This window comes from Elgaria multicarinata, chromosome 2 (assembly GCF_023053635.1).
Source record: "Elgaria multicarinata webbii isolate HBS135686 ecotype San Diego chromosome 2, rElgMul1.1.pri, whole genome shotgun sequence".
Taxonomy (NCBI): domain Eukaryota; kingdom Metazoa; phylum Chordata; class Lepidosauria; order Squamata; family Anguidae; genus Elgaria; species Elgaria multicarinata.
Window position 1 is genome coordinate 122,129,484 of NC_086172.1, and position 27,313 is coordinate 122,156,796.

Consider the following 27,313-nt stretch of genomic DNA (forward strand, 5'->3'; position numbering starts at 1 on the left):
TGGGCCCGTGGAAAGAGAACCCGCCAAACCTACGGATCCCGTCACAGGTTTCCCAGGTCCCGACGGAACCCGACTAGCATTTCCCGCGTAAAGTGCTTCTTTGTTTCCTACTTGCTGCTGCTGCTGCTCCTCCTCTGCCCCGCGGGTCAGGTTACGAAACCGCCGAGGAGGAGCTTCCTTCCACATCCTTTATCAGTCAAGTCCTTCGGCGAGAGAGGCCTGACGAGCGAGACACTCACTCACTGCACCGTTAGAAAAGGCGAGTGTGCGCTCCAGGCCGGCCGTGGGAGTTCAGGTGAGGGGCGCCCCTGCTGTCGCTTGCTCCTCCTCTCGACCCCATAACCTATAACTCAGGCTTCCGCACTCAGGAGGTGTTTTTCCTTGGAGCATGGTCCTCGCCTTCAACTGCATTCCCAGTTTCTCATATCTGACGCTGCCCCGCCTTAGCTAGAAATCGTCTCACGTCGGAAAGGTGGTGTTGGGAAGTCTTCTCCAAGGTGGTGTTCGCGACATGTGTTGGACTACAATTCCCAAAATCCCGCAGCCTGCATAGTTTTGGGAGTTGTAGTCCTGCTCATCCGGAGGGCGCCACGTTGGAGAAGGCTAATCTAGGGGGCTTCTAATTAGGTAGCCACTGAGCTGCGCAGGAACTGGAGCTTGGGTGTACATGCCTCACATTAGTTACTTTTGCGTCCTATATAATATATTAAAGGCGTAATCGTATGCATGTTTAGAGAGAAAAAAGCCCTACAATACCCAGCATTCCCAGTCAGCTATGGCTGATTGAGGAATGCTGGGAGTTGTAGGACTTCTTTCTCTCTAAACGTGCGTCCAGTTGCTCGCTAAATGTATGTAGCTACTTTGAGGAGCTGATTTCAGATGTTAGTATTGACTCTCACATATTGTGAGGGGAAGGCGAAATGAAGTCCCTGCGATAATATTTGGAGCTGAGGAGTTGCTTATTGTATTTTTTTCCCTTTAGAGAGTTACCATAATTACACTGTGCTTTGCCCAGTATTGGTAAAAATATATGTATGTATTGCGATTTTATTTCTTATTTGGAACAATCAAAACTGATTTGTCCTCACAAAACTCTGTGAAGCTGGTTAGGCTGAGCTGGAGTGACTTGACCAAGAGCGCTTCGGCTATTGGGCGATATAGAAATGCAATAAATAAATAAAATGAATAAATCCACCATGCTTGAACAGCAATTTGATCCTCCTGGGTGTCCCAAATTCAAACCCAACATTCTAGTCACACAACCACACTGGAAAGGCTTCTTGTCTTTGCATATATCAGTGTTCAAGATAAACATTCTACGGTAATATAAATCAGTTTATCATTGAAAACCTTTTGTCCATTATTAAAATATTACAAATGTTTTATATGAGTAGGAGGTGGCTTTATTTTTCTATTCAGCTACTGGCTACATTGTTTTTCAGTGCTTTTTTAATGAAGGTAGATCTACCTTTTTTTAAATGTGTCTGAAGTGAAGACTGAATATACGAAGTAGTGGTCTGACCCACTGCATATTAAAAAAGTACTCACTGACTACTTCCTACCTGAAGCATTTGTGGACACATTGGTGACCCTTGGTGATAATTGCCTAAAATATAGGTTTGGATCAGTTTTTGCTTATTCATCTGTTTGATAGATTATGCAACAATGAATTGTACAAAGCCCTAAACAACTTGGGATCAGGATACCTGAGAGAGCGTTTGCTCCCTTCCTTATCAGCCTGCCCAGTCACTGAGGTCATTGGAGGGCCTGCTCCTGGTGGTTCCACATGGACCTATGGCCTGACTGGAGTCAACCAGGAAAAGAGACTTGGCTCCTTTTCTTTGGAATTCCCTGCCCCTGGAGGTCAGGCACCAGCCAATAATCTGCTGCTCTTTCCAGCACTTCCTGAAAATAGCTCTTTTCCAGGAAGCATTCCTTAACTGACCAGTCAAGGTTTTTATTGGTATTCTGTTTTAAAATGAACAATTTTAATACACTGTTTTAATCTTTTTATTGTTTTATTTCTAATGGTCATTGCTCTGGAATCTATTTAACACATAGAGCAGTATAAAAATACTGTAAATAAAATAATTAATAAATAAACTGAGGCACAGGATGAGGAGGGAACAGTTCAGTATTCCACTGAGAGGCAAATAGTAGCAACATCTGAATAGAACCAAGAACTCATAACTCACATATAATGATGGCAGTAATAGGCTACTTCTGAACCTCTCAGATATGTGAAACATACATAAGTGCAACACACCTTCCAGTATTTGTTTTAGGAACCACTTTTCAACCAAATTTCATTTACTGCTTTTGAAACAATTCCAGCCAAAGTTGTGGGGCAGAACATTTTCCAGCACTTTTTTCCCTACAGAATTTCCACCCCCAAGTTCATTAGTAACAATGAATGAATACCAATTTCAACTCTGGCAGTTTCAGAGTTGTAGATGAGTGGTTGTCAGCATATCAAGACTGCAGTTCTATACCTGGAAATAAGCTCCATTGAACACAGTGGACTTTACTTCTTTACAGCATAAGTTTTTGTTGTAAAACTTTTTCTGCTTTGGGAAGGGTTACTGTCCTAACTGAGAGCATTAATTTTAAAGCTAATAGACAGTATCCTATTCCTTACTAGTTCCAGGGAAACTGTTGTGCATTGGCATTGTGCTAGAGGTAGCTTATCCTAGCACAACATAATTACATTACTACTAGTGCTGAATTGGATACAGCCTCATGTCATGTTTACTAAAATAATTTTTCTAGGTAATGCAAGTCAAATGGCAATCTAATGAGAACTGGTGGATTTAATGAGCGATTTTGCAGTTTTCATTCTGGTACAGAAACTGTCACTATGCAGATAAGAGGCAAAATAGGGGACTTCCTATGGCATGTGCTCTTAATCTTTTAGGTGCATTTTAAAGGTATTTGCTTTAGATTAAAGTGTTGGAAGTCCAGTGACAATAATTTCCCTCCACCCTGTACATTGATCCATTTCAGTAATTTAACAGAATGTCGTCTGGGAAACAGTCAAAGGACAAGAAACATCTGGTAACATATGTGTGTACATCAGAAAAAGAGGCAAAATCAACTGGGAAAAGGAAACGAGAACGTGGAAAACTGGAAAATGAGCCACAAGCAAAGAAAGCACTTGTGACAAAAGCTCCCAAGTATCTGGAGAAAACTGGTAATCTTGCTTCATAATTTCTCTCATATACATCACTATGTAAATCTAATGTAATTAGTATCCTGTTAGTATCCTGTCCATTTTTGGTCATGTAACATTCTGATAGTAGTTATTAAGGTTTGCATATTAATTGTGTACTGATCACATATAGACTGTAAATTATAAATTACCTTGGTCTTTCTATTTTTGTTATAATTCTTCCCTCTTTAAGGAACTTGTGAACTCTCCACTAGGTATCCCAAGCAAATTCATATTTGCTATTTTTCCTGCATGGCTGTTACCCCTTTTTTTTTTTTTTTTTTTTTAGGAAAAATGGAATGTATGAAGTAGGTTTAACTTAAGGTGTGTTTTGTGGTGTTTCTCTTAACTAATCTCCCATGGTAAAATTAGGAGGGGTTTAAATGATTGTTTTGTGTAACTCCAAAAATGTCATACAAATAAAACTGTTAAAGAAATAACCTTTGGGAAATAATCAAAGCTGAGTATAACTTTCTGTGCTAAAGTTTTCTGAAATTAGGAATGTGCGACCGCAAAAGCAACTGCATGTACACATGCTCGTATTTGAGGCCCAAACTATTTGAAAGTAGTAGGATATCATCTTTTAAAATTTGGATCTTCTGCTTTCCTGTGTAAAATTGAGTGTAAAAGGTGTGATTGAAAAAGCCAAAGAGGAGGGGGATGCTGACCCTCCCATATCGCCTTTCTCTGCAGCTTATTTCCCCAGATGCTTTCCCTCACAGCCAAGCTCAAATGTTGGAAGTGAGCCTGACTGTAAGAAACATACTCTGTGTGTGTGTGTGTGTGTGTGTGAGAGAGAGAGAGAGAGAGAGAGAGAGAGAGAGAGAGAGAGATTTTTGGTGAGGGGGGAAGTTACGGTGACATGCACTGTAACTCCCCCTGCGACTTGTGCCTAGTCCTTTTAGTAGTACCCACACTGTTTTACATGTCAATGACCCCGTTCAGAAGACACCTTTAACCATGGCTTTAACCATGTTGGTTAAGCCAGAAAGCCAGGCTGTGTTCAGAAGACACCTTAAACCACAGCTTTAACCACAGTGAATAAAGCAAAACGCTTTATTCGCTGTGGTTAAAGTGGGGTTTAAGGTGTCTTCTGAACACGGCCTGGCTTTCTGGCTTCACCACCATGGTTAAAGCTATGATTTAAGATGTTTTCTGAACGGGCCCTGTGCTGCTATATTGTAGTTAGACCACAACCAGCTGTGCAATGCCTTTTAATAGTTGATGATAGAAGCCTTCTGTTTGGCAGAACCTTATTTTTAAGAGTTTCATATGATCTGCTTCCTCCTCCTCTAAGAGATTTTGGGATGTTGTATCCCATTGTTTTAGGGGATGATTAGACATATCGTGGATAGGGCTAAATAGATCCTGTGTTTGGTACAGATATATGTGGTGGTTAAATGCACAACATAGAACTAATGTTAATACAAACAAGCAAACCCCAAGTTGAATTGCTCAGCAAAATTCTCCCTGGACAAAAGTGTTTTTTAGATGTTTCCATGAAGTGTCAGCAGGTTTGTTTGTTGAAAATAGTCTGCCAGCAGCTCTTTGCAGTTATATAAACTACAGAACAAACCTGGAATATTCTGCTTTAGCAGGAACTTCAGGGGGAGTGGCTGGGATAATGTCCTCATGCATTTGGGATTTTCAGTAGTGGTTCCCACCCACCCCCACTAACCTGATCTCTCCTGTTGCTTGAATACTGTACTTAAGAAAGTTTCTTTCCCTTTAACTTACTTTTATTTGTCTCTGAGGGTGTTTCCAGACAAAAAGCACTCAGTCACTGCTTTTCTGCTGTTGGCTACAAGCGGAATTGCAGTTCACATTCCACACTAGAGCATGCTGCACTTTTTACCCTGTGTACATCCTCCTGGGAAGAGACATGTGGGGAAAGGGGAGGTCCAATTCACCTGAACACAAAAACTAGCTAACTCCTACTGTTCTGCTTGTTTATTTCAACAACATTAATCTCTTCCATATGTGCATATTTCTGTTTGGGAGAAATTAAGTGGTGAGGAGGAACAGCGTGCTCTAAGGAGAGGCTAAGGAACTCAGAGGGGCGGTTGGTGCACAAGGGAGGCAGCAAAGTGAAGGTTGGGCCAACAGTTGCCTGAAGCTGCTCCTTTAAAGGAAAGCAACAGCTGTAGCTCAGCTGCCATTGGGGCAGAACAGTCCACACCGTTCTTCCCAGCCTAGCTTTCTGAAGCAGGAGTAGGCTGGATATTTTCTATGAGGAAGGAGAATTTTAAAATACACACAGCTGCTCCTTCCCTCAGCAGCACCTCAGAATCATTGAAAAGTAACAGAGAATGGGACATTGCAGAGTGCATCAGTAAACAGGATGGGGGTGATCAGCAACCATGTTGTCAGTAGACCACACCTCCTCCTGCCCCAATTGCACATTTTCTTGTCCACACCTCAAAAGATTGCACTTCTAAGCCCCATCACATCTAGGTCGAAATGCATGGCTCCTGACCCTTCTCTGTTGTTGCTCTGACATCGCTTCCTGAAAACAGGAAGTAATTAGGCCCATTCAGTCCGGTAGGAGAGAGCAGCAACGGGACTTTTTCTGGGTTTTTTGGGGGGCCAATGAAGGCTAGAAGGGGCAGAAGATACCCGAGAGGCAGACAACGTCATGTGAGCAATCCGTGAGTGCCCAGTAACGAGCGTGCAGTAAAATGCTCATTGGGTAGTGCTTTCTGTTCTTTTCCTTATAAAAATGTTAGCCTTTTTCTGTTCTGAGAAAAGGCAGAAGGACAACAGATCTGCTCTGCTCTTCCTCTCCTGCTTCCCCCCCCCCCCCCCGCCATAAGAAGTGGGTAAACAAAGTGTGGCAATTGCACACTGAATCCTCTGTCTGGAAGCACCCTGAGGTTTTCATATAGTTTCTCTGACTGTTCATCTGTGTCAATCTGTTGTGCGTTGGTGGGCCCAAAATACTCCCTCCCAAAAATAGTTTGATTTTTTTCAATCCTGTTTTCAGTCATTGTTTCCTGTTTTTGCTGCTTTGGCACCATATTTTTCTTGTTGGGTACGTCTTTTTTCCCTCCTTCTGAGAGTAATCTTAGCTAATAAGGAAAAACATATTACTTATTTAAAATTATGTATTGTCCGCCTTTAAAAAAAAATTTTTTTTGTCCGCGCTCTCAAGGCACCATGCAAGATTAAAAGAAATACTGAACTATGCAAAATACAACAGACAAGCAAATCATTATTCAATAAAAATGCTATAAAAGTAGATTATACGAATAAAAACCTGCAGCCCACAGATTATGGAAAGGCCAGTGAAAACAGGTAGGACTTCAGAGACTTCCTGTAAACCCGCAAAGAATAAGGTCCTGTAGGAAGCCAATCCCAAAGCTGTAGAGCCACCACTAAGAAGGCCCTCTCCCTTGTAGTCACCAGCCAAACCTCCCTTGGTGATGGGTAGGTGAGAAGGGCCTCTGCTGATACAGGAGAAGGCAGTCTTTCAAGTAACTTGGGCCCAAACCATTTAAAGATTTAAAGGTTAAAATCCATAGTTGAATTTGAGCTTGGAAACACTTGCAGCCAGTGCAGCTTACACATGAGCTGTTATGAGCAGATCTCATTCCACCAATATCCAAGCAGATCTGCACCAGCTGAAATTTCTGAACCATTTTTAAAGGCAGTCCAATGTAGAGTTCATTAGAGAAGTCCAGCCTGGATATTGTAAAAGCTCGAATAACTGAGGTAAGTTTCTCCCTCTCTAAACAGGGTCACAACTGGAGTTCAAGCCTAGGCTGGTAAAAAGTACTCCTGGCCACTACAGCCACCTGGGCTTCCACACTTAGCACTGAGTCCAGGAGCACTCCCAAACTGTGCACTTGGTCCTTCAGGGGAGTGAAAATCCCATCTCAGACCAGAAGTATTCCTCTATCCAGATTGGTTTGTTACCCTACTCACAGTACCTCTGTCTTGTTACGAGTAAGTCTCAGCTTGTTTGCTGTTGTTCATTGCAAAACTGCCTCCAGACACTGGTTCTGGAAATCAGCAGCTTCCCTAGGATCATTAGGTGGAGACGAGTGGTAGAATGGAGGGTTTTCTGCATATTGGTGGCACTTCAGCCCAAACCTCCAAATGACTTCCCCAAGTCGTTTCATGTAGATGTTAAGAAGCGTAAGGGATAAGATGGAACCTTTCAGCATCCAATAGGCCAGTGGCCATGGGGTGGAACAGAAGGCCCCCCAGCACCACTGAGGCTGTTCAACTAGGAAGGGCTGGAGCCACCATAACACATGCCTCCTCTGCCCAACCCAGATACACGATCCAGAAGGATACCATGGTTGATGGTACTAAAACCTACTGAGGGGTCCAGGAGAACCAACAGGATCATATACGCCTCCATTCCCTGGCAAAAGTCATCTCCTAATGTGACCAGGGCTGTTTCTGACCCAAAGCCAGGCCTGAACCTGTTCAGGGATGAATCTATATTGGATCTCGTTTTTGAAGAATGTTGAGGAATCAAGTGTGAGCTTGCACAGAGCTATACACTGTGTCTAATAGCATATGTATACTTATTTGTTAGAGCATTTGGCAACTATTATGAATTTACAGCTGATTCTCATACTAACAAAAGTTAGATAATGCACAGTAGCACAGTTTGTACTTTTCTTGTTGATAAGAATATTCCTTTCTGCGCTGTGAGAAACTTTCTTTCTTGCCAAGAAAGAAAGCCATGCCTTTGTCCTTGGTGAAGGGAGGGAGTTGTATGTGTGTGTTTTTGATAGTCTTTGACTCAGTGAGACTAGCACTATAAAATCTTGGGCAGATTGGCTGGCTACCTGTTCTCACCTGAAAGGGAGAGAGATGCCACCTGCTTAGGAAACAGCCCCAGGATGGTGCCCATTGCATCCAGGGAAAGAATCCAGCATCAATTGAGGAATGTAAGCTTTGTTTTGCTTTTATTATCTGCATCCATTTCCCATTAATAAATTACTATTGTTCTTTCACACAAGTGGACATAACTCATATTGGGACTTTCGAATCTGATTAGTGTGGGTCCTGGCTGGATCAAGCCCCAGGTTTAAGACAGGAGCCAAACAAATGGCATCCAACATATAGAATATGGTGTCACAACAAAATTGGAGATTCATTTAATCTATCTCTCTAAAATTATTTATAGACCACCATTAAAGGTGGAATCCTCTTACTGAATTTAGGCTGTGCACTGGGTTGAGTATCTAGCTTTTCTTAATATAAGAACTGACATTTTTCTTTACTCCCTCTCTCTATCTTACAAGGAACCTATATGTTCCAATTATGGAAGCTGATCTGAATAACTGATTCTTCCCCCATTGTCAAAATGAGAGCAGCCATGCGTCTCAGTTTCTGTAGGTTTGGTGCAACCTGAAATCTCTTGATGAACATAATTAAGTCTGTGCAACACTTCTTCCTTTCTCTTGTAAGCGTGGTAAGTCGGGCTTTATCATCCTGCCTAGCAGCGTTATTTTCTCACTGCCCCTGGCTTTTGTTTGTGCGTTTGTTTATCGTCCAGCCTGATGAAGAATTTGAAGAACTTGAATGCTTAGGATCTACTTTGCATCTACAATGTAGTAAGAGTAGGATTACCACAATGCCCTTGAAAATGGTCTGGAAATGGCAATTAGTACAAAATATGGCAGCTAAGGTATTGACTAGAACTGATCGTTATGACCATTTTATGCCAGAATTATACAATCTTCATTGGCTCCCAGTTTGTTTCCAGGCCTACTTCAAGGTGTTGATGTTAAACCATAAGGATCTTCCCGGCTTGGAACTACAGTATTCAAAGGAAAATGTCTTCCCATATATGTCTGCCCATGCTCTGTTATCATAATCGGGTGTCCTGCTTTGAGTGGTCCCGCATACTAAGATTCAGTGAGTGGCTACTTGTGCACAGGCCTTTTCTATGGTGGCTGCCAAATTGTGGAATGCCCTCCTTAGGATGGTCCAACTGGCACCTATTTAGTTGACTTTTCAGCATCTTTTAACTCTCCCAGGCATTAAAAAAAACAACCTTCTGCTTGTTTCACTTTCTGCTGCCTGTTTTATTTTCAATGATATGTTTAAAGCTTTGCTTTAAAACTATCCTTTCCCACATTTTAGCAGCTTTGACATTTATTTCTCCTTTTAAAATTACTTTAAATTATTGTTGTGGCTACTTTTAAATTATTTTACAATGCAGTCCTATGCATGCCTATTTAGGAGTAAGCCCCATTGAGTTCATTGTTGACATCCTCTTGTGTAATCATGTATAGGATCATAAATTTAGTGTATTTTATCTTTGGTTTTATTGTATTTGTTTCTATTATGTATATTGCCTGAGATCTTCAGCTCTAGGGGGATTCATAAATTTAATAAATAATAAAGTTTTGAAGCAGGTACTAAGCAGTGCAGGCATGGACAAAGGTAAGCAAAATGTTGATCAGAATGTACTGGTAGGTCACAGTAAATTTGCCACAGATTGGCAAAGCCGTCTGACTCCCTTCCCCTTCAACCAATACTGCATATATTTGATTGATTGGCCAAACGGGATTTTGGAATTGCCATGTTTAATCTTTTTGTTTGGATTTTTGGTATTCAATTAAAAATAACAATTCTCTGCCATTGCTTGGCTTATATTAGTTTCTTGTATCATTTTCAATGTTCCTCACCTGTAAAATACTTCTGTTAATTAGTAGCTTTTCACCAGGTCTTTCTACAGTTCTGCTAGCCAGCCTCTTGTCCTAGCAACTCTGATTTGTATTAACTCCGAGGTAGTTTTGTTCTTGCATATGTAGAATATGCAGTGGGTAATTGTTTTCCCCACCCAAGCTAGCATTTTTATCCTAGCTCCACCCCTCTCCCCAGCCACCATTTTGCATGTGGCTCCACTTAGTGGTCCTTGAGGTTCTAGTAAAACAACAACAACTGGATTCTGAAAGTTTGAAGTCTGTCCATCTTAGGTGCATCATCATCATCATCATCATCATTTATTTCTAACTGTCTGGTAGGGCAAGCTTTCTGTGGCTCCATGATCCGAAACACAGGAGTGTGCTGCCATCAGAGGGAGATACAGAAAAACATTGTCCATCATGTTTATCAGAACATGCTGGGTGGTATTACTGGGACTCAGCTAAGGAAGGTGAGTATTTCCCCCTACAGTTTCCATCCACATCTAACAAATCAATGAACCCAAGAAGTGGAATAGTATTCAAAGAACCAAAATTACGCAGACAAAAATGAAAGCGTAAACATTTACTTCAAATGTATGTATAATGTATATAAAAGTCACATATACAAAAAGTAACAAATTAAGGGGTATCGTGACAGGTTGTATACATTGTGTTTCAATTTAACCCATATAATATACCACTTCTCAGATCCATTGTTTTGTTTTGTTTGTATCCTCTATTGAGAGACCTCTATCTAAAGCACATTCTTGTGGGAGTCACATAGGGCATGGAAGAGTGGAGGATGAAAGGTTATCTTATTAGTGATAGTTTGACCCACTGCTTATGTTCCCTCGTTCATAGCATTTTCCTTTTTTTGTCCATGTGGCAACATTTATTTATTTATTTATTTATTTTTATATACCGCCCCATAGCCAAAGTTCTCTGGGCAGTTTACATGACTGTCTATGATAGGGTGACCATATGACCGGGTTTTTGATGGCAAATCTGGGAGGGGGAGGGGAAATCCAGATTTTTTTGCAAAGAGCAGCTCTAATGGGAAATAACAAAAATGCTTATAACTCCGTCATTTTTTAAGATACAGACATGAAACTTGGCACAATGGTAGCTCTTAGGAAGGGCTTTAGTCATACCAAATTTGAAACAAATCCGTTCATCCATTGATTTTTTAGGATTTTTTTTAAAATTGAGGTTTTAAAATTATTATTTTTAAAATCGTCATTTTTAAAGTTAAAGAGATGAAACTTTGTACCATGATAGTATTTAGGTAGAGCTTTAGCCACACCAAATTTGAAACAGATCCATTCATCCATTGATTTTTTAGGAATTTTTTTAAAATTGAGGTTTTAAAATTATTATTTTTAACATCGTCATTTTTACAGATAAAGAGATGAAACTTTGTACCATGATAGGATTTAGGTAGAGCTTTAGCCACACCAAATTTGAAACAGATCTGTTCATCCATTGATTTTTTAGGAATTTTTTAAAAAATGAGGTTTTAAAATTATTATTTTTTAAACTGTCATTTTTAAAGATAAAGAGCTGAAAGTTGGCACCATGATAGCTTTTAGGTAGAGCTTTAGCCGTACCAAATTTGAAACAGATCTAGGGGCAGTAGCAAATCCTGTTAACAACAACAGCAGCTTGTAATGAGTGAAGATACAGTCAGAAAAGATATTTGAGGGAAGGGGAGAATGTAACACACAGAGTATAGCAAAAGCTTCAAAGTACAACAAAACCTACAAAAGTAGGAGTGAGTGAAGTTAATTTCAGATACATTGAATCTCTCACTTGTTCTTTATTTCAGTGATTTTAACATTAAGATGTTATGTAGAACAGATTTGTCTTAAATGTGTGCTGTAAAATCAGACATGTGACCAAGGCTATGTTCGGGTGGGCACGCCCTCTTGGTACTGGACATGCCCCCTTGGGGGCAACCATGTTCTCCTTTTTGGTTTCCAAAATATGGTCACCCTAGTCTATGAAATCTTCTTTTGGTCCACCACATCTGTTAGAAGCCCTTCATTCTGGTTTTGCATAGTATGGTTTCTTTGCACTCTTGCCCCTGTGTTGGCTCTTGCATATGCTGCCTCACAAATCCATGCGTATTGTCATGTTGTTCATCTTCCTACCATGTTTCTCATGCTTTTTCCTCACCAAAACTGATTCCTATAGAGACAAACTATTAAAAATAGTTTCTTTTTGGATGTCTCTTATTCAATATTTTCTTTTTAAAAAACAAACAAACAGAGTAGCCTGTGTGTCTTTTACACAGGAGAAAAGTAACTGGGGGAGGGGAAAAACAATAAAAAAGGGAAGGGTTATGTAGCTCCTCTCCCTCCTCTTCTTCTGCTGAAACTTGCAGCATCCAGAGGCTGCTCTCAGCTGAAAAAGAAAATGTCAGAGAAAAGATACACATGGATGCATGTAACATATTTCAGCCCACAGTTAAGCCCGTCAGCTAAGCATATGGGTGGAAGAGTAGCACAAACTGTATTGTATGTGAATTACACTGTTCCCAGTCTGTCATTGTCTTTGCAACAGTGTCTCCAGGTGCCCTTTGTACGTTCTCTCTACTCCTACCGCGTGTTCCAAACAAGACGTCTTTTTGATAGGAGAGCTACGTGTTTGGAATGGCATCCAACGCATCCCAGCGTACTTGCTGCAGGCTCCAAAGGTGGAGAGATCATGTTGTGGGACTATGAAGTGCCTAAAAAAACCTGCTTCATAAAAGGGGTAAGTCATTATGAGGATTGGATGTAGTATCCTCACAGGCTATATGATAGAGCAGTGTGTGATGCCCAGCACTGGGTTAATGTTGAATTGCGCTTGAGGGATCTGTGTTGTAGTTTCCCTACTTTCTATATAAAGGGTAGAATTAGCTAGGGAGGGATGTCATTGAGTTGGCTAAGTATTATTCTAAAATGGAACATTTGTAAGAAACACACACGGGAGTTATCAGTTTTTGGCATTAAGTGCTTACTTCATCTTCATGTGTTATCAAATGAGGAAGCACTTTACTGAGTGGAAGGAAGAAAATCCCTAGAAATTAAATTACATTTTTCATTGGCCTTGTGACTGTGTTTCATGGATAAAAGTATCTTGGCAAATTATACTTGTGTTGCTCTGTGGAGTGAAGTTCTTAATTTCTTGAGGATGGATAGAGAAAATAATGAAAAGGAAGAGAATAATTTCCTTAAATTCCTAACTGTGGCCATGTCTTGACAACCGCTTATCGGCGCCACAAACTCTCAAAGCCCTGCTCCTTCAAATTGTCCCCATGTGAAGGAGATAGCATGGGGGTTATAACGAGGGGGAGGGAGGAGCTGCTCTGCCATGGTGTGTCCCTCCCTGGTTGGCCCCCGATTTACCTTGCTCTCCCGAGAGGACCAGACTGATCTTGGCTCTCTCCAGAGGATGCATGGAGGCGGTCCAATGGCCATTTGGCTCGCTGGCCCCACCCCCCGTCCCTGTCCAGCCGATGCAACCAATCAGGGGCCTGCATTCGCTGGGACATGTCTCCTACGCAGCTCCAGAGCAAGGCAACAGACAGCAGATGCCGTCATCGCCTCACTCAAAGTGAAAAAAGTGCGCATAAGTCTCCAACTTTTTAAATTCAGAGGTTCAGGGGAAAGCCCTGGGATGGCTCCGCAGTGGCTGCTGTGTCATATAAATGACCTAACACCATTGTGGTCTAATACTTCAGGCAGAAACATGATTTTCATTTTCACGTGTATCAAACAAAAAAAAATAGGCAGTAGCAACAGCAGTTTAAATTGCATTTTCAGAGATCTTAGCCTATTTATTTTACAGAGCAGCCTTCCTAGCATCACCTTCATCTTCCATTTTATCCTCCAAGTCTGCACAAGAAAGCAGTCATTAATGTCCCTAAATTGATTTTACAACACCCATCATAAATTGTGTCCTTCCCTCCTCTGGGACATGACTTGCTTCCAGCCTTCTTCTTTATCGTCTTGTTCTCCTTCCCAGCTCCCACCTCTGCATGTGCAAAAGAAAATGCATATAAAATATGTATAAAGTTCCATTAATATGCACCATAAAACACCTAAATTTGCTCAGATGGTTACCAAAATGGATTGTTCCCTTCGGCATTCTCACTTGATAGCTATTCACAGAGCGTGTCCTACTTAGAAAGGGGCGAAATAGAGGTCTCAGCAGTCCATGTGATAGTGTCATCCTGACAAGAAGTTGCCCTCCATGGCGATGGTGCCTGGTTGTCTGCAGGACCACTTTCCACCATAGCAGGCATTTAGCAGGAATCATATTGGCCAAGTGAGCTTGAAACCTTTTCTGTGTGAAGATATTGGCTTCAGCCTAGTTGCTGTAGTACTATTGGTGCTGATGAGATAATAAGAGGGACTTTACTCTTTCCTAATCTCTGAGTCCTCTCTGTTTTATTCATCCCAATTCATTACAGATGGGACCTGGAGGGGCCATCACAGGAATGAAGTTTAACCCTTTTAACCCTAGTGAGCTGTTCACATCATCACTTGCTGGAACTGCTGCCCTGCAGGATTTAAGTGGGAAGACAATCCGAGTCTTCACCAGCACCGATGATTGGGCGTAAGATGCAACTCAGTTTTCTCCACCTTTGACTCCTTCTGGGGTTGAAGGCAGCACAAATACAGAAAGTACTATTTGTAGATTTGGTGTGTGTGTGTGTTTGCTGTCCCACTCAGAACTTGTCTGATTTGCTATAGCTGAATCACTATTTTTTTCTTTTAGCCCCAGAAATTGGCCCTTAAGGACATTGGTGAAGAACAAGGTGGAAAAACAACTTACAGTTTAAAAACAAAATAGCCAGAAATCACATTGCAAAAGTCTGTCTAAATAAGCCTCAAAAATTGCCAACAAACTGGTGCAAGGGGCCTCCCTCAGCAGAGATATTTGCTGTCCAACACATCAGATTGAAAAAGTGGCACCTGCAACAAAATGTTGTAGTATGATGTCCTCCTGTTCTGTATTCCAACCAATCAGCCATGCCTTTTTTCAGGATACTCCATTCCGTTTCCCCCGTTTTCTGTCCCCCAGCAGACAGAAAGCATTCCATGCCCAGTCAGCATATTCTGTCCTCATTGGACTGTTTGTTTCTTGCTCCTTTAGGGCTTTCAAAAAAAATGTAGTCCAAATCATCTGGAAGGCACCAAGTTGGGGAAGGCTAATTTAGACAGTCTTCTGCCATTACAGTAGTAAAGACTAGCAGCACATTTGTATACCACAACATTGACTACTATAGTATACACAGAAATTAAAATTTCATAAAGCTGTAGATAGTCTTGCCTTAAAAAGCATTTCATGCATTCCGAAAGAGAAACTATTTCATGGGACTGTTTTTCAGTGTTCCACAAAATGTCCAACTTTTCCATTGGGAAAAATTGGAAAAAAAATGTCCTTGGGGGAGTGGGGGGGGGGCGGAGAAAGAGAAAATAACATTTTTTCCAGGCCTTCACATCTCTTGGTGGTACATAAGTTAGAGGGACCTCTTCTGTGCATGTGGATTCTGAAAGCCAAATCTTTTGTACAAAATGATTATGGAGGTGGGAGCTATCTGCAATGGCTTCAGCAGCTTTGTTCGAATACCTTTGATTTCCTTGGGAACTTTATATTACATTACTTTTTCTGATTCTGATATTAATATCAGTGTTTTGAAGAGGGTGTGAAGAAACATCTGTCTGTGTTAAACTAAATGTAAGAGAGGTTGAATAAATGTTTTATTTTCCTCTCCGGTTCATGTCTCTGGAAACTGATACAGTAGCTTTCTGGGGCATATATCAGAAATAAAATAGACACGTACCTAGCCATCCTTATGTAATATTACTCACCTCTTCAGATGCATGTAGCTGTGTCAAGGGGAAAAATACAGTATGATATACTCTTCAATTTTTATATGAAGATATCGCATTTTGACTTCTTAAAGAAAAATTGTTTGGAATGTGATTCGTTTTCCTATAGAGTCTATGCTATGCCATCCCCATTAAATACTTCTCCCACAAAAGTACCTGCATTGCCCATTGGAAAAGACCAGATACCATGCGCTCAAGAGAAGCTGCGAATGAAGACTTTTCTTGGAAGATGTTCAACCACAGGGGCTTCTCTAGGTTTATTTATTTATTTATTACATTTATATACCGCCCCATAGCCAAAGCTCTCTGGGTGGTTTACAATAGTTAAAAACAAGGAACATTAAAAACAAATATACGAAAATTTAAAAGCATAAAAACAGCAATAAAAAGCATTAAAAACAGTTGTTTTTAAATGGATACTGTTGTTTTTATACTGTTTTTATGTTTTTTAAATTTTTGTATACTTTTAATGTTTACTATTTTTAATTGTTGTAAATCGCCCAGAGAGCTTCGGCTGTGGGGCGGTATATAAATGTAATAAATAAATAAATAAATAAATATCCATTTAAAACAGCTATTCTGGGCTCAGCATGAAATATTGCTTGTTTTGTTCTTGCTCTCTCAGACCTGGAAGCAGTTCAAGATGTGGTTGCCAGAGTCAAATCCTGTAGTCCAACCAAAGGGAAGCTGTTGTAGCTGGAAGGAACTTTGTAATATGTGGGCAATAGGTTGGCTTGATCCTAAAGGCACAAAATATTTTCATTTTCTATAAATTACTGGAGATATTTATTGCTACTCTTGTTGAAAGATGGAGAATGTATGTCATGATATGAGACCTTTTAATAATATGTGTTGCTCTTAGAATTATCCTAGTCCTGCATAGTTCTTGCTTGCTCTATAGTCTAAATGGCCACTACAAGTGTTGAAGAGAGTGAGATTAAGGAGTCAATACATTTAGTTCTGTAGGAGGGGGCTAGTAGATCAGTCCACCAGGATAGAAATTGTCTAGTGTTTCCTCTTCCTGTTTTTTAATTGTCAAGAGGATATTGGATAGCTTCCTAGCATTTGTTGAACTTGCTTCTGAAAGGAATTTGCATGCAAATCTGAGCAATTAGAACTAATAGTGGACTAGGGCTAGGGCTAATGAGTATAGTATTACGCAGATAGATGAATTCATCTAATATCTCCAGGAGCTCAGCACTTCTCTGCCAGGATGTGCTGACAGCCTATTCCCATTCTTCCAGAGTAACTTGGGTGTTCCTCTCCTGTTCCCATTTGTGTTCTAGAATAGGAGACCAAGAGACTCTCTGGAAGGCATAAAATTCTGCCCATTTGAAGTGGAAAAACTTTATATGGATCAGGGAATGGCACCCTTAGTTTACAGCATTTTGAGGGCCAACCTGTGCAAGTAATCTCCTGCATGAATTCCATGATGTTTAGTGAAGACTGACAAGGCCAGGATCATTGTTCAGCTGAGAACTTTGTTTTAACTTTCTTGTGAATACACCAGGACAGGATCCTGGGATTTGCTCTGGCTGTTTTCCTGGCCCTACAGGAAGTAACAGGTCTCTGCTTAAGAATCTAACCCAGCCTTCACCAATCTGCCCCCCTCCAGATGTGTTGGACTACAACTCCCAAAATTCCTAGCCAGCATGGGAATTGTGGTCCAACAGATCTGGAGAGGGGGCAGGTTGGGGAAGGCTAATCTAACTGATCAAGATGGGGCATTTGAATTAGTTTGCTGTTCTTTCTGGCAAATGAAGTAGTTCAGGATATTGTCTGCATGAGCTCTTGAATGTTGTGCAGGGGAAGAGAGGGTTAAACCATTTAAAAAAAAAAACATGTGAAAGTTTTAAGAGTGGGCTTAGTCTTGCCAGTGTTGTCTTGACTTGAAGTATGCTTTTTGTATATTACTTGTTTTTGTTATACTACCTGGGGTAAATAACCCCAAACTGATTCCACATCAGAGGGCCCCTACGGCTCATTTCAGTTGTGATTCTATTGCTTATGTAAATGATGGGATGGTGGCTTTCCCCCCTTTTTTAAAGGCCAGAGAACTATCTTTTTATACTTGTTGTTAAGAAGTGACAGTTCTGAGTTTGTACTTTTTTCTTTTTAGTTTCTGGTACTGCAGTATTGATGTATCTGCAAGTTGCCGAACTGTGGTGACAGGTGATAACGTTGGCAACGTGGTCCTGCTTGATATGGAGGGTAAAAAGGTTTGTGTGCTCCTTGTCTTAGCCTTATTGGATTTCAGATTTTTCAAATCTTCATAATGATATTGCATTGACTGACATTATATATGTTCTTATACCACTGTTTTTGGATTCACAAACACCATTCATGTGATGTTACAGTGGTGGAAGATCTGCTTCAATTTGGGTCCAGTCCTACCCTATTTTAGGATCAACCATATAGAGGAACTCTGTGGTTCTTTCCTATCCACATGTTTCCCTTCTACTTCGTGGGGAGGAATAATCTAATTTACCCCACCAAGGTGGTTCCTCCATCTAGATCAGAGGTACACAAGCTTTTGGTCCCATGCCATCTATGATGATGGGTTGGGGTCACGTGCATGTGTGTGTGCGCACACACACACACACACGGCACATGTGCACACACAGATACATACCCCTGTGATCCTGATACAGATTGTTCTTTCATCGCAGGTAGAAGTGGTAGGGGGAAAGTGATCTGTATGAGAATCTCTGGGAGAGGGAGGGGAGCATCTTTTCTAAACCCATCCCTCAGTGACCCTAATACAGATCACTCCCTCCCACAGAGATTCTCATACAGATGCTCTTTTCTCAGTGGATCTGGGCTCTGTAGATAATGCTTTGAGGGGTGCATGTGGCCCCTGTGCTACGGGTTGTGCACCCCTGATCTAGATGTTATCAGTGTAGAATGGGCTTGACCACAAAGAAGCAGTCCCTGTGTCACTCCAGTAAAATAGGGCTTGGGACTTAATATTTTTCCAGTACTGGAAAGATCATATCCCAGAAGGAGAACCTGGAAACACCATATTCAAATTAATCTTGGTCATTTTCTAGAGGTTTTGAGAGTTGGATTTGTTTCAAAATGCAAGCATACAGTATTGGGCCTGCCCCTCTTCTATCTTCGTTTGTTTTAGGGGTTGTACCATTTCCTAGGAAAGATATGCTCTGTTTCTGAGTTCCATAGACCAGAAACTCTTGCTCTGCAGCTGCCATGTGTTTAATCTTTTATACTAAATCCACTGTAGATATGGAATCTGAAACTGCACAAAAAGAAAGTGACTCATGTGGAGTTTAATGCTCATTGTGACTGGCTCCTGGCTACAGCCTCTGTGGATCACACAGTTAAAATTTGGGATTTGAGAAGCATTAAGGACAAGTCAAGTTCTCTTCATATACTTCCACATGATAAAGCTGTTAATGCAGGTAAGATATAAAAGTGAGAGCTCCCTTGTTGGTGGCTTACCCTTTCCTACCCATTGTTGGCTGTATTGTGCATGTCTGCCTTTCAGGTAAGTGCCCCACGTCTTTATCTGTTCATCTTGTATTCACTGTACCAGTTGTTCTCCTTTAAGTTTACTAGTTGGCCTTGTATAGTCATGATCATCCCAGCTTCCTCATAGGATAAAACAAAGTGAGGAAACATTGTAAGTTGCCCTGATACATTGGCATACGGTGAGGAGGAAATTGGGAGGGAGGGAACTCCCCACCACCACCAGTCCTGCTTTTGCCATATTTTCATTCGCCTTGTCCAAAACATGAAGTGAACTTAGAGCGAATCTGTAAATCTAGGGTTTTATCCCAATATCAGCCCTGCAGAATAAAAAACACAAAGGTATGTGGATGGTAACTTGTTTATTTTTTCCATCTTAAAGAAAATTGTTTAATACATTTACAACATAGTTAAAATAGTACTATTGTTTATATCTTCATTATATCTTGTGTTCATAAAACTAATAAAGGGCAACTAGATTGGTTCACTTTATGTAGACAATTTAGTCATGTATTTAAAGTGCTAGTTTTGACCTTTAAATTCTTATATGGTTTGGGACCAAATTACTAAAAGGATTGCCTTCATCTTTATCAGCCTACCCACACTTTAATATCAGCAAGAGGGGCTCTTCTTAATTGCCCACCTGTGTGGGCAGTTAAGTCGGTGCATACACAAGGTGTGGGGCCTTTTCTGCAGTGGCCCCACACCTCTGGAATAAATTGCCATCAGGGAGCTGCCAGACCCCATCATTGCAGGCTTTTAGAAAAGCCCTGAAGACTTGCTTGTTTACTCTGGCCTTCCCCTGATCAATGTTTTATGGAACTGGATTATAGCTGTAATTGTGCTGTATATTCTGTCTTATGCTAATGTTTGTTGTTTTGTGGAACTTTTGCTGCTTTTATTACCATATTTTTTATTGTGAATTTTATTTTCTGTATTTTATTGTTGCACGCCATTGTGGGAGGGCTCCTGTCCTGAAAGGCAGTCAATTAATTAATTAATTAATTAATTAGACAGTTTAGCCATTTCAGCCAATTTCTAAGTCTTAGCAATAAATTTCTTTAGTGAAGGAGGCAAGTAAATTATTCAATTTACTTACAAATCTTGTTGAAAAATATTTGCCCTTCATGCTTTAAAAAATCCCTGCATTAGGCATTTGTAACGGTGTGTAGGGTGTGTTTAATGGTAGTCAAGGGTTAGTGACAGTGGTAACAACACAGTTGGGAGTGTTTGGGCACCAAGGTTTTTGAATATTTTACCTTTAGGGGACCTTTTCCATATTGATTTTATATGAATAGCTAATATATATGATTGCATATAAGATTGGTTTTAGGATTTCCCTTTTGTTTTGTTACTGTGGTGTCTCTGAAGTATCATCTGCTGGATCTGTCTTGATTTTTTTTATTGTAAAAGATTCAAGTTTCCAGGTGCTAAGCTGAAATTACAGCCACATGTGCATTTCTCTGGATTTTGCCCAAAGAAACTAAATTTAAATACATCTGTATCCTATTGAAATCAGTGGTATCTTAAGGATTCTGTTGCTTTTATTGGAAATCCAGTTTGTTGATCTCAGCTACGGTTTCTATTTCTCGTTACATCCATAATCTATGTTATTTAGGACATATCCGTTTGTGGCTCTTGCCTGTTTCACAGCCTGAAAAAGTGACTAAGGCAATTATAATGTTTGCTTAATAAAATAAGTACGTTAATTAAAAGAATGTATGCTTCTACAGAACTAAGCATAATGAGATTATAAACCATAACTGGGATATCTAGGATATACCACGCTTTTTTCTTGGAAATTCATTTTAGTAGTCACAGCACTGTTATCTAACACATATTTCTGTTTCCCTGCCCCCCCCCCTTTTCAGCTTATTTCAGTCCAATCAATGGTGCTAAATTACTGAGCACTGACCAGCACAATGAAATCCGGATTTATTCCTCTTCTGATTGGTCCAAACCACAGCACTTGATTCCGCATCCTCATCGGCACTTTCAGCACCTCACACCTATCAAGGTGAAAAATAGGAATGTTACCTAGGGGTCATTGCCCACTTGATGGTGGCAGAAAGTTAAGAAGAAAAGCATCCAACTCCTGTATGGAGATTTATTGAAAGCCTGATTGCTAGGCAATCATCTACATACGCAGGTCCAAGACTAGGATCTAGATCAGAATGATTCATTCTGTTGTTGTTGTTTGTTATGAATCTATGCAAATAAGTGGACCAGTATTCAGCTCATATCTGAGGACAAAATCTGTGGTATAAAGTAAGCATGAATGGAAAAGAACCAGAGGGTAGGGTTGGGCAGAAAGAATTCTAGGACAGAGGCATGTAATTGCAACCAGAATATCTAGAGTACTAGTTTGACCTATAGTTTTGTGTTCAGATGCCAAGTAGTATTGCTACTAAGAACCTATGAAAATTTGGTTGCTAGATTATTTATTTAAAACATTTATATCCCGCCCTATATCATTAAGATCTCAGAGCGGCGTACAGATAAAAGCATACAGTATAAAACAATAAATATGCACAGTTAAAAACAAATTAAACCATGAACCAAGTTAAAATAATATATAATTTTAAAGCAGTTAAAACAGCTAAAACAATGTGCCATCTTAGTGGATTTAACCATCAAAGTCTTTGTTAAAAAGCCATGTTTTTACTTGGCGTCGAAATAAAATCAGTATTGGTACCAGTCGGGCCTCCAAGGGGAGGGCATTTCACAGTCTGGGTGCCACAACAGAGAAAGCCCTCTCCCTTGTCCCATCATAGCTTATATGTTGCGTTGGTGGGATACGGAGAAGGGCTCCCCCAACAGAACTCAAGTCTTGGGCAGGCATATATAAGGATTAAGATGTCTTAAAAGTTTTACAGTTTGTTTGATCTCATGGCAGCAGTAGAAGTGAACCTGAAGGACCACACTGTAGCCCCACAGAACGCCAGCATTTGGCAAAACTCAAGTTGTTGCAGTTCTTTGTGACTAGTGTACAGCTCATGTTGCCATGGGCGCTAGTCTGAGGATCAAACATACTGTTCCTTGACTCCCGCTATGTCAGTCCTCCAGATACTATATGGAGGTTGCGTTCCTTCAACGCAACTGAGGACATTTGGCCCTCGCTTCCTCACACCCATCACCGCTGAATAACATTTGTTACTTCCCTTCAGGCCTCAATCCCACCTCCTTCCCTCTTCCCCCACATTCTAAAACCCTAGGGCTGCTTCTTTTCCTCCTCCTTCGCCACCTCAGAGCATTTGCCACCACCTCCATCACCATCCCTATCGCCACTACAACCGCTCTGAGAGTGGGCTCAACTCGCAGAGCCCAAGGCCCTCCTTCATCCCTCCCTTTGTGTTTTCTCTCTTTGTGCCTGTGCAGCGCAGAGCTACGTGGGAGCTGTAGTTCCCTGACTGCCTAAGGCTCATGGCCAGGGCGCAGAAACATACTGTTTAGCTATTAAAACTCGAGCTTTGAACTTTTTCGAACTTTCAAAATTTTCTGCAGGTAATAAGGCATAAACTACCCTATTCTTATATAAGATACCTATCAACCTTAGCAGTGATTTGCTTAATCATCTCTTCTGCATTTCAGGCAACATGGCATCCACGTTATGACCTAATTGTGGCTGGTCGTTACCCAGACCCTAAATTCCCAGGATACACAGCAGATGAGCAGAGAACTATTGACATATTTGATGGAAACAGTGGGGAGATGATGTGTCAACTGCATAATCCAAATGAATCACTCATTCACGTGGTCGGTATAGAAGTCTACTGGCTGTGTTTGGATGATTGTGGGGTTGGAAGAACCCATAATTGGTTCTTTCCCCGCCTCTGCTTGTGCTGGCAGCACGGGGCAATTTACATAATTACTTGTGATGCAGCATGGGTTGCTGTGATATCTGAACCCGGTGTGTGGTGCAGCAGAGGTGGCTTCATACCACCCTACAACCCACGACTTGCAGAAGGGGTTGTGGGTGGGTATGAACCCATCCCCCCAGCGCCGCGGGTTCAGATGACCCAGCACCCTGTGCTGCATTGCAAGTAAATATGTAAATTGTGGGCAAACGCAGAGGTGAGGAAAGAATACTTTTACTTGTCACAAAAGTATGTGTCTAATACTTGGTTTCTCATTAGCGCAAACCACTAGGATTCTCTAGCTTCCTTAAATTATTCTTTTTAAGGGCTCAATAGACATATATTCATGGCAAGAGTTTACTTGGATAGGGAGCCCTTCAGTACCTGCATTAATACTGCTTGTTAGAGGTGACCAGACATTTCAGCAGGCCTTTGTAATTAAGCATTATTTGAAGTCTCAATTACTCTGCCGCTCTGAGTCTTCTGGCATGCAAAAAGAACTTGGTGCATCTGTGGCCTCTCAGATCTCATGCTCAGATGTCATGTTGAGACTTTTCGTTGCTTTCAAATGCCTTTAAAGCCAGGCAGAAAGTCAGAGATCGGACCACTCCTTTCTTCACTGGATTCTCTGTGCATGTTAGACGAGTTAGGTATGGCCATGGTTTGTGCATCTGACCCCCACATGAAGAGAGTCCTCAAGAGTTCTCTGCAGTGTGTGGAAACCTCACGGAAGAAATATCTCTCAGGTTTTGCTGAGTCCAGCACAGGTGATTTACCAGAATCAAATATATGGTTGCTGTTACTGACCTGATGACTGTTTTTGTAAACTCCAGTAGGTGACTCTGATTCCCTCCTCCTTTCTTCAAGTTTTCTTAGCTGTTTTGTTTAGAGCTGCTAACCTTGTCATGTAGTGTTGGCCACTAGATCCAGGTATTCCCCAGAATACCTGTATGGACCACTATAACGTTCCAGGGTCACCCATTTCTTCTGGAGGCATGCAGCATGTTTTCTAAACTTCAGAAATAAGGAATTAGTTGTGGATCTCTGATCTGAGTAGCTTCAGCAAAGTTCATGTCACTTCAGTTTTGTACAGATTTGGGAAAGGGAACTCAGAGACAGGAAGCCATCATTTAGTGTTTGTTTTCTTGAAGGATGTTCAGATTCAAAATTAGAGCCTGGATAACAACAACAACAAAAAGTTACTGTGTATTCTGTGCAGTTTTTAAAGGAGGGCTTCATCTCTGTCCTTGGGGTATAATAAATGTTTTACTGCTTGTTGTCCAGGCTGTCTGCTCTCAAGCAGATTTTCTTTAAGTTTCATGCGTGCCACATGCTGGAAGATTTCTGTGGAAGGATTCCTTCCCTCCGCCTGTTGCCTCCTGTCACCATATAGGAGTCATGATGGACTGGCTAGGGTGCTGAGGCTGGTAGCATAGTTGGGAGATGGGGGAAGGGCTTGCCATTCAAACTCTGCTGATTTGAGCAGAACATTTCAACATTCAATGCTGGACCTTTCTCTGTTGCGCAATTAGAATGTTCTGGTTTCTGATTTGATAAGTGAGCAGCTGACAAAGTTACAATGCATTGCTGTGTTTACATTTACAGCTCAATAAGTTTAATCCCGTGGGAGACACACTGGCTTCTGGAATGGGTAAGTGATTGGTTTAATCTTACACAGTTTGATAATGGGTCTGTGTTCCTCCCAAATCAAGATAAATTGGCATTTTCCAGAAAAAGGTGTGCTAATAATGTGTTCAAACTTGTGGCTCTGCTCATAATACTTATTTGTTTGTTTAATTAAAATATTTTTTACTCTGCCTTTCCTCAAAAAAGATTTCAAGGTGGCTAACAGCAATCAATAATAAAATATGAGTCATATTTTAACAGTACTAGTTCTGCTTGCATATTCACATATATGGAAGGGAAGGACAGGCAATGGCTTTAACAGCAAAAGCCCAGGAATGAAGAGTTCTGCCTTACCTGGGGGTTGTCTATTCGTGCTCAAAGCCCCACGGTGGTTGTGAATCTGCACTGTGTGAGTTATATGACGCAGGTACAGTTTTGCAGCCACTGTGGCACTTTTCCACAAAGTTGTGCACTAAAAAAGTCAGGGATTTACCCTGACGTTTTTGGTGGGAGCAAGGTCACCCTGCCTCTTCCGCCATCTGACCTCACTCCGTGGCTGATCCAGGTGGCGGACCTGGCAGAAGGTTACCGACAAATGGTTGCCAGAAACCAGGGAGAGGGCGGGGACGGCGGTTCCAGTATCCAGATGATTGCTGGAAACCCCACGCTCCCCCTTTAGCATCGGGATTACCCGATGCCACCCTGGGTAAGCAAAACCGCGGGGTTTTGGAGGAACGCGTTGCCAGCCTGGCATTATGAAGATGAGCCCCCTGGCCAGCCTGTTGTTCCAGCCATTTTCTCAGCTCTAATATCAGGTTTCAGCTTATCAATAAACATTGTCTGAATGTTTCTTGATAAGCTGAAACCTGGTATCAATGCATAAGCTGAAAACTGATATCGGTGTAAAGGATATGAAGGTTTATTCATGATGTTTATTAATGCTGATTGATTGGCTGTTAAAATACAAATGTTGGTTGTTAATCCATGTTCCCTCATTGAGGCTTGGCCTGTTCCTGATTGGTTCTGGCTCAGTTTATATGTGGTATTGTCGCATACTCTTGCTTGTGACTAAAGCTGCTGCTTTATACCGAAACATTTCACATTTTAAAAATGTTTAAAAAAATTAAAGCTATAAATAATTTAAATTTTACATTTTTTAGAATTTTATTCTTTTATATCTATAAAAGATTATGAAGTTGGATGTGCAACTAGTGATCTTTTAGTTTTGTTTGGAGTGCTGCACCGTGCGCATCGTATCGCCTGCATAATACCAGGAGTGAGTCAGAAAAGGAGAGAAATGGCTGGAGATAAAGCATGGGACTAGGGGAGCATTCATCATCCCTTTACTATAGGGTCCTAAGAACACTGGAAGCTACCTTATACTGAATCAGACCATTGGTTCATTTATCCTAGTATTGTCAGCCCTACAGGCTGCAGGCAAGGTTCTTTCCCAGCCCTACCTAGAGATATCAGGGATTGAACCTGGGACCTTCTGCATGCAAAGCATGCATAGTTTTATCTCTAAGCTGTGGCCTTTCCCCATCCTCCGCTCTTTCTGCTTTGAATGGGGCAAACATGTGAAAAGAGAAAACATGTCTGCTACTGTCAATGCCTGCTTGATAGTTTTGTTCTTAGGTTGGAAATGGTAGGTTGGAACAATCTGCCTATGAAAGGAGAGAACGCTGCCATCTGTTGGCCTTTTAAGCCGTAATATTGAAGAGAGAAGGACCAGAATAAATATTTCTTTTAAAATGTCCAAGTTAAATTGGTACTTGAGACAGTATTTTAGGAGAATCATTAGGATACTAGTTGTGACTATTCATTACATCGTTCTAAGGGCCATTCATAGAATCAGTAAGCTTTTGCTAGTTTCTATAGTTGTTCTAGAAAAGTTCATATCTTAAACAGCTCTTCCTTGCTTGTAGGGAAATTAGCAACATGTGTGTATTTTAAAATTATTTTTAAACTGCCCCTTGTTGGTCATGACCAAAATGTTTTATTTTATTTATTTATTTAAAACATTTTTTGGCCGCCTTTCAGGGCACAGGTCCTCAGAAGGCAGCTTACAACAATAAATAATCATACCCAAACGAAATACAATAATAGAATAAAAAACAGTCATGTAAAACAAGACAGACATAGCTATATAACTTGTGTTGCATTGGGCAGGGTGGCTTACTTAGCCTAGTTATTAGCCACTACTTGAAATTCTGTTCCTGTAATGAGACTTTGTAGGCTTGGTATCAAAAGCTAATTGTTCCATTAAACCTTAATGTCTGGGAAGTATCTAGGTCTCCCAGATGATGTGTGAATTCTTGGCACATACCTTGTTATTATGCTGTACTGTATCCAAATCAGAATCCCTAAAATTGTGACGGTTTTCCTGGCAGGTATTCATATTCTGATGTGGAGTCGGGAGGAGATATAACCAAGAAGCAGGAGCATCATATGGAGGCTCTCAGAGCAGGGAATCAGATTCAGGAGCTTATCTCAACAAGGAGGACGGTGGCAGAGGCACTCAAACACAGGAACAAGCAAACTCAAAACTAAACTATTCAGTCTTGGATTAGAGGACACTAAAACAAAGGACACAAATTACAA

General features: G+C 40.9%; 1 protein-coding gene across 1 annotated transcript; it reads left to right on the top strand.

Moving 5' to 3' along the window:
- On the top strand, positions 1–27,313 carry DDB2 (damage specific DNA binding protein 2). The gene is made up of 11 exons (XM_063117502.1): positions 1–295; positions 3,004–3,190; positions 10,201–10,331; positions 12,424–12,615; positions 14,318–14,463; positions 17,863–17,962; positions 18,985–19,162; positions 21,101–21,246; positions 22,821–22,985; positions 24,692–24,737; positions 27,103–27,313. The coding sequence occupies exons 2-11, from the start codon at positions 3,016–3,018 to the stop codon at positions 27,138–27,140; spliced, it is 1,317 nt and encodes a 438-aa protein (XP_062973572.1). The 5' UTR covers positions 1–295; positions 3,004–3,015; the 3' UTR covers positions 27,141–27,313.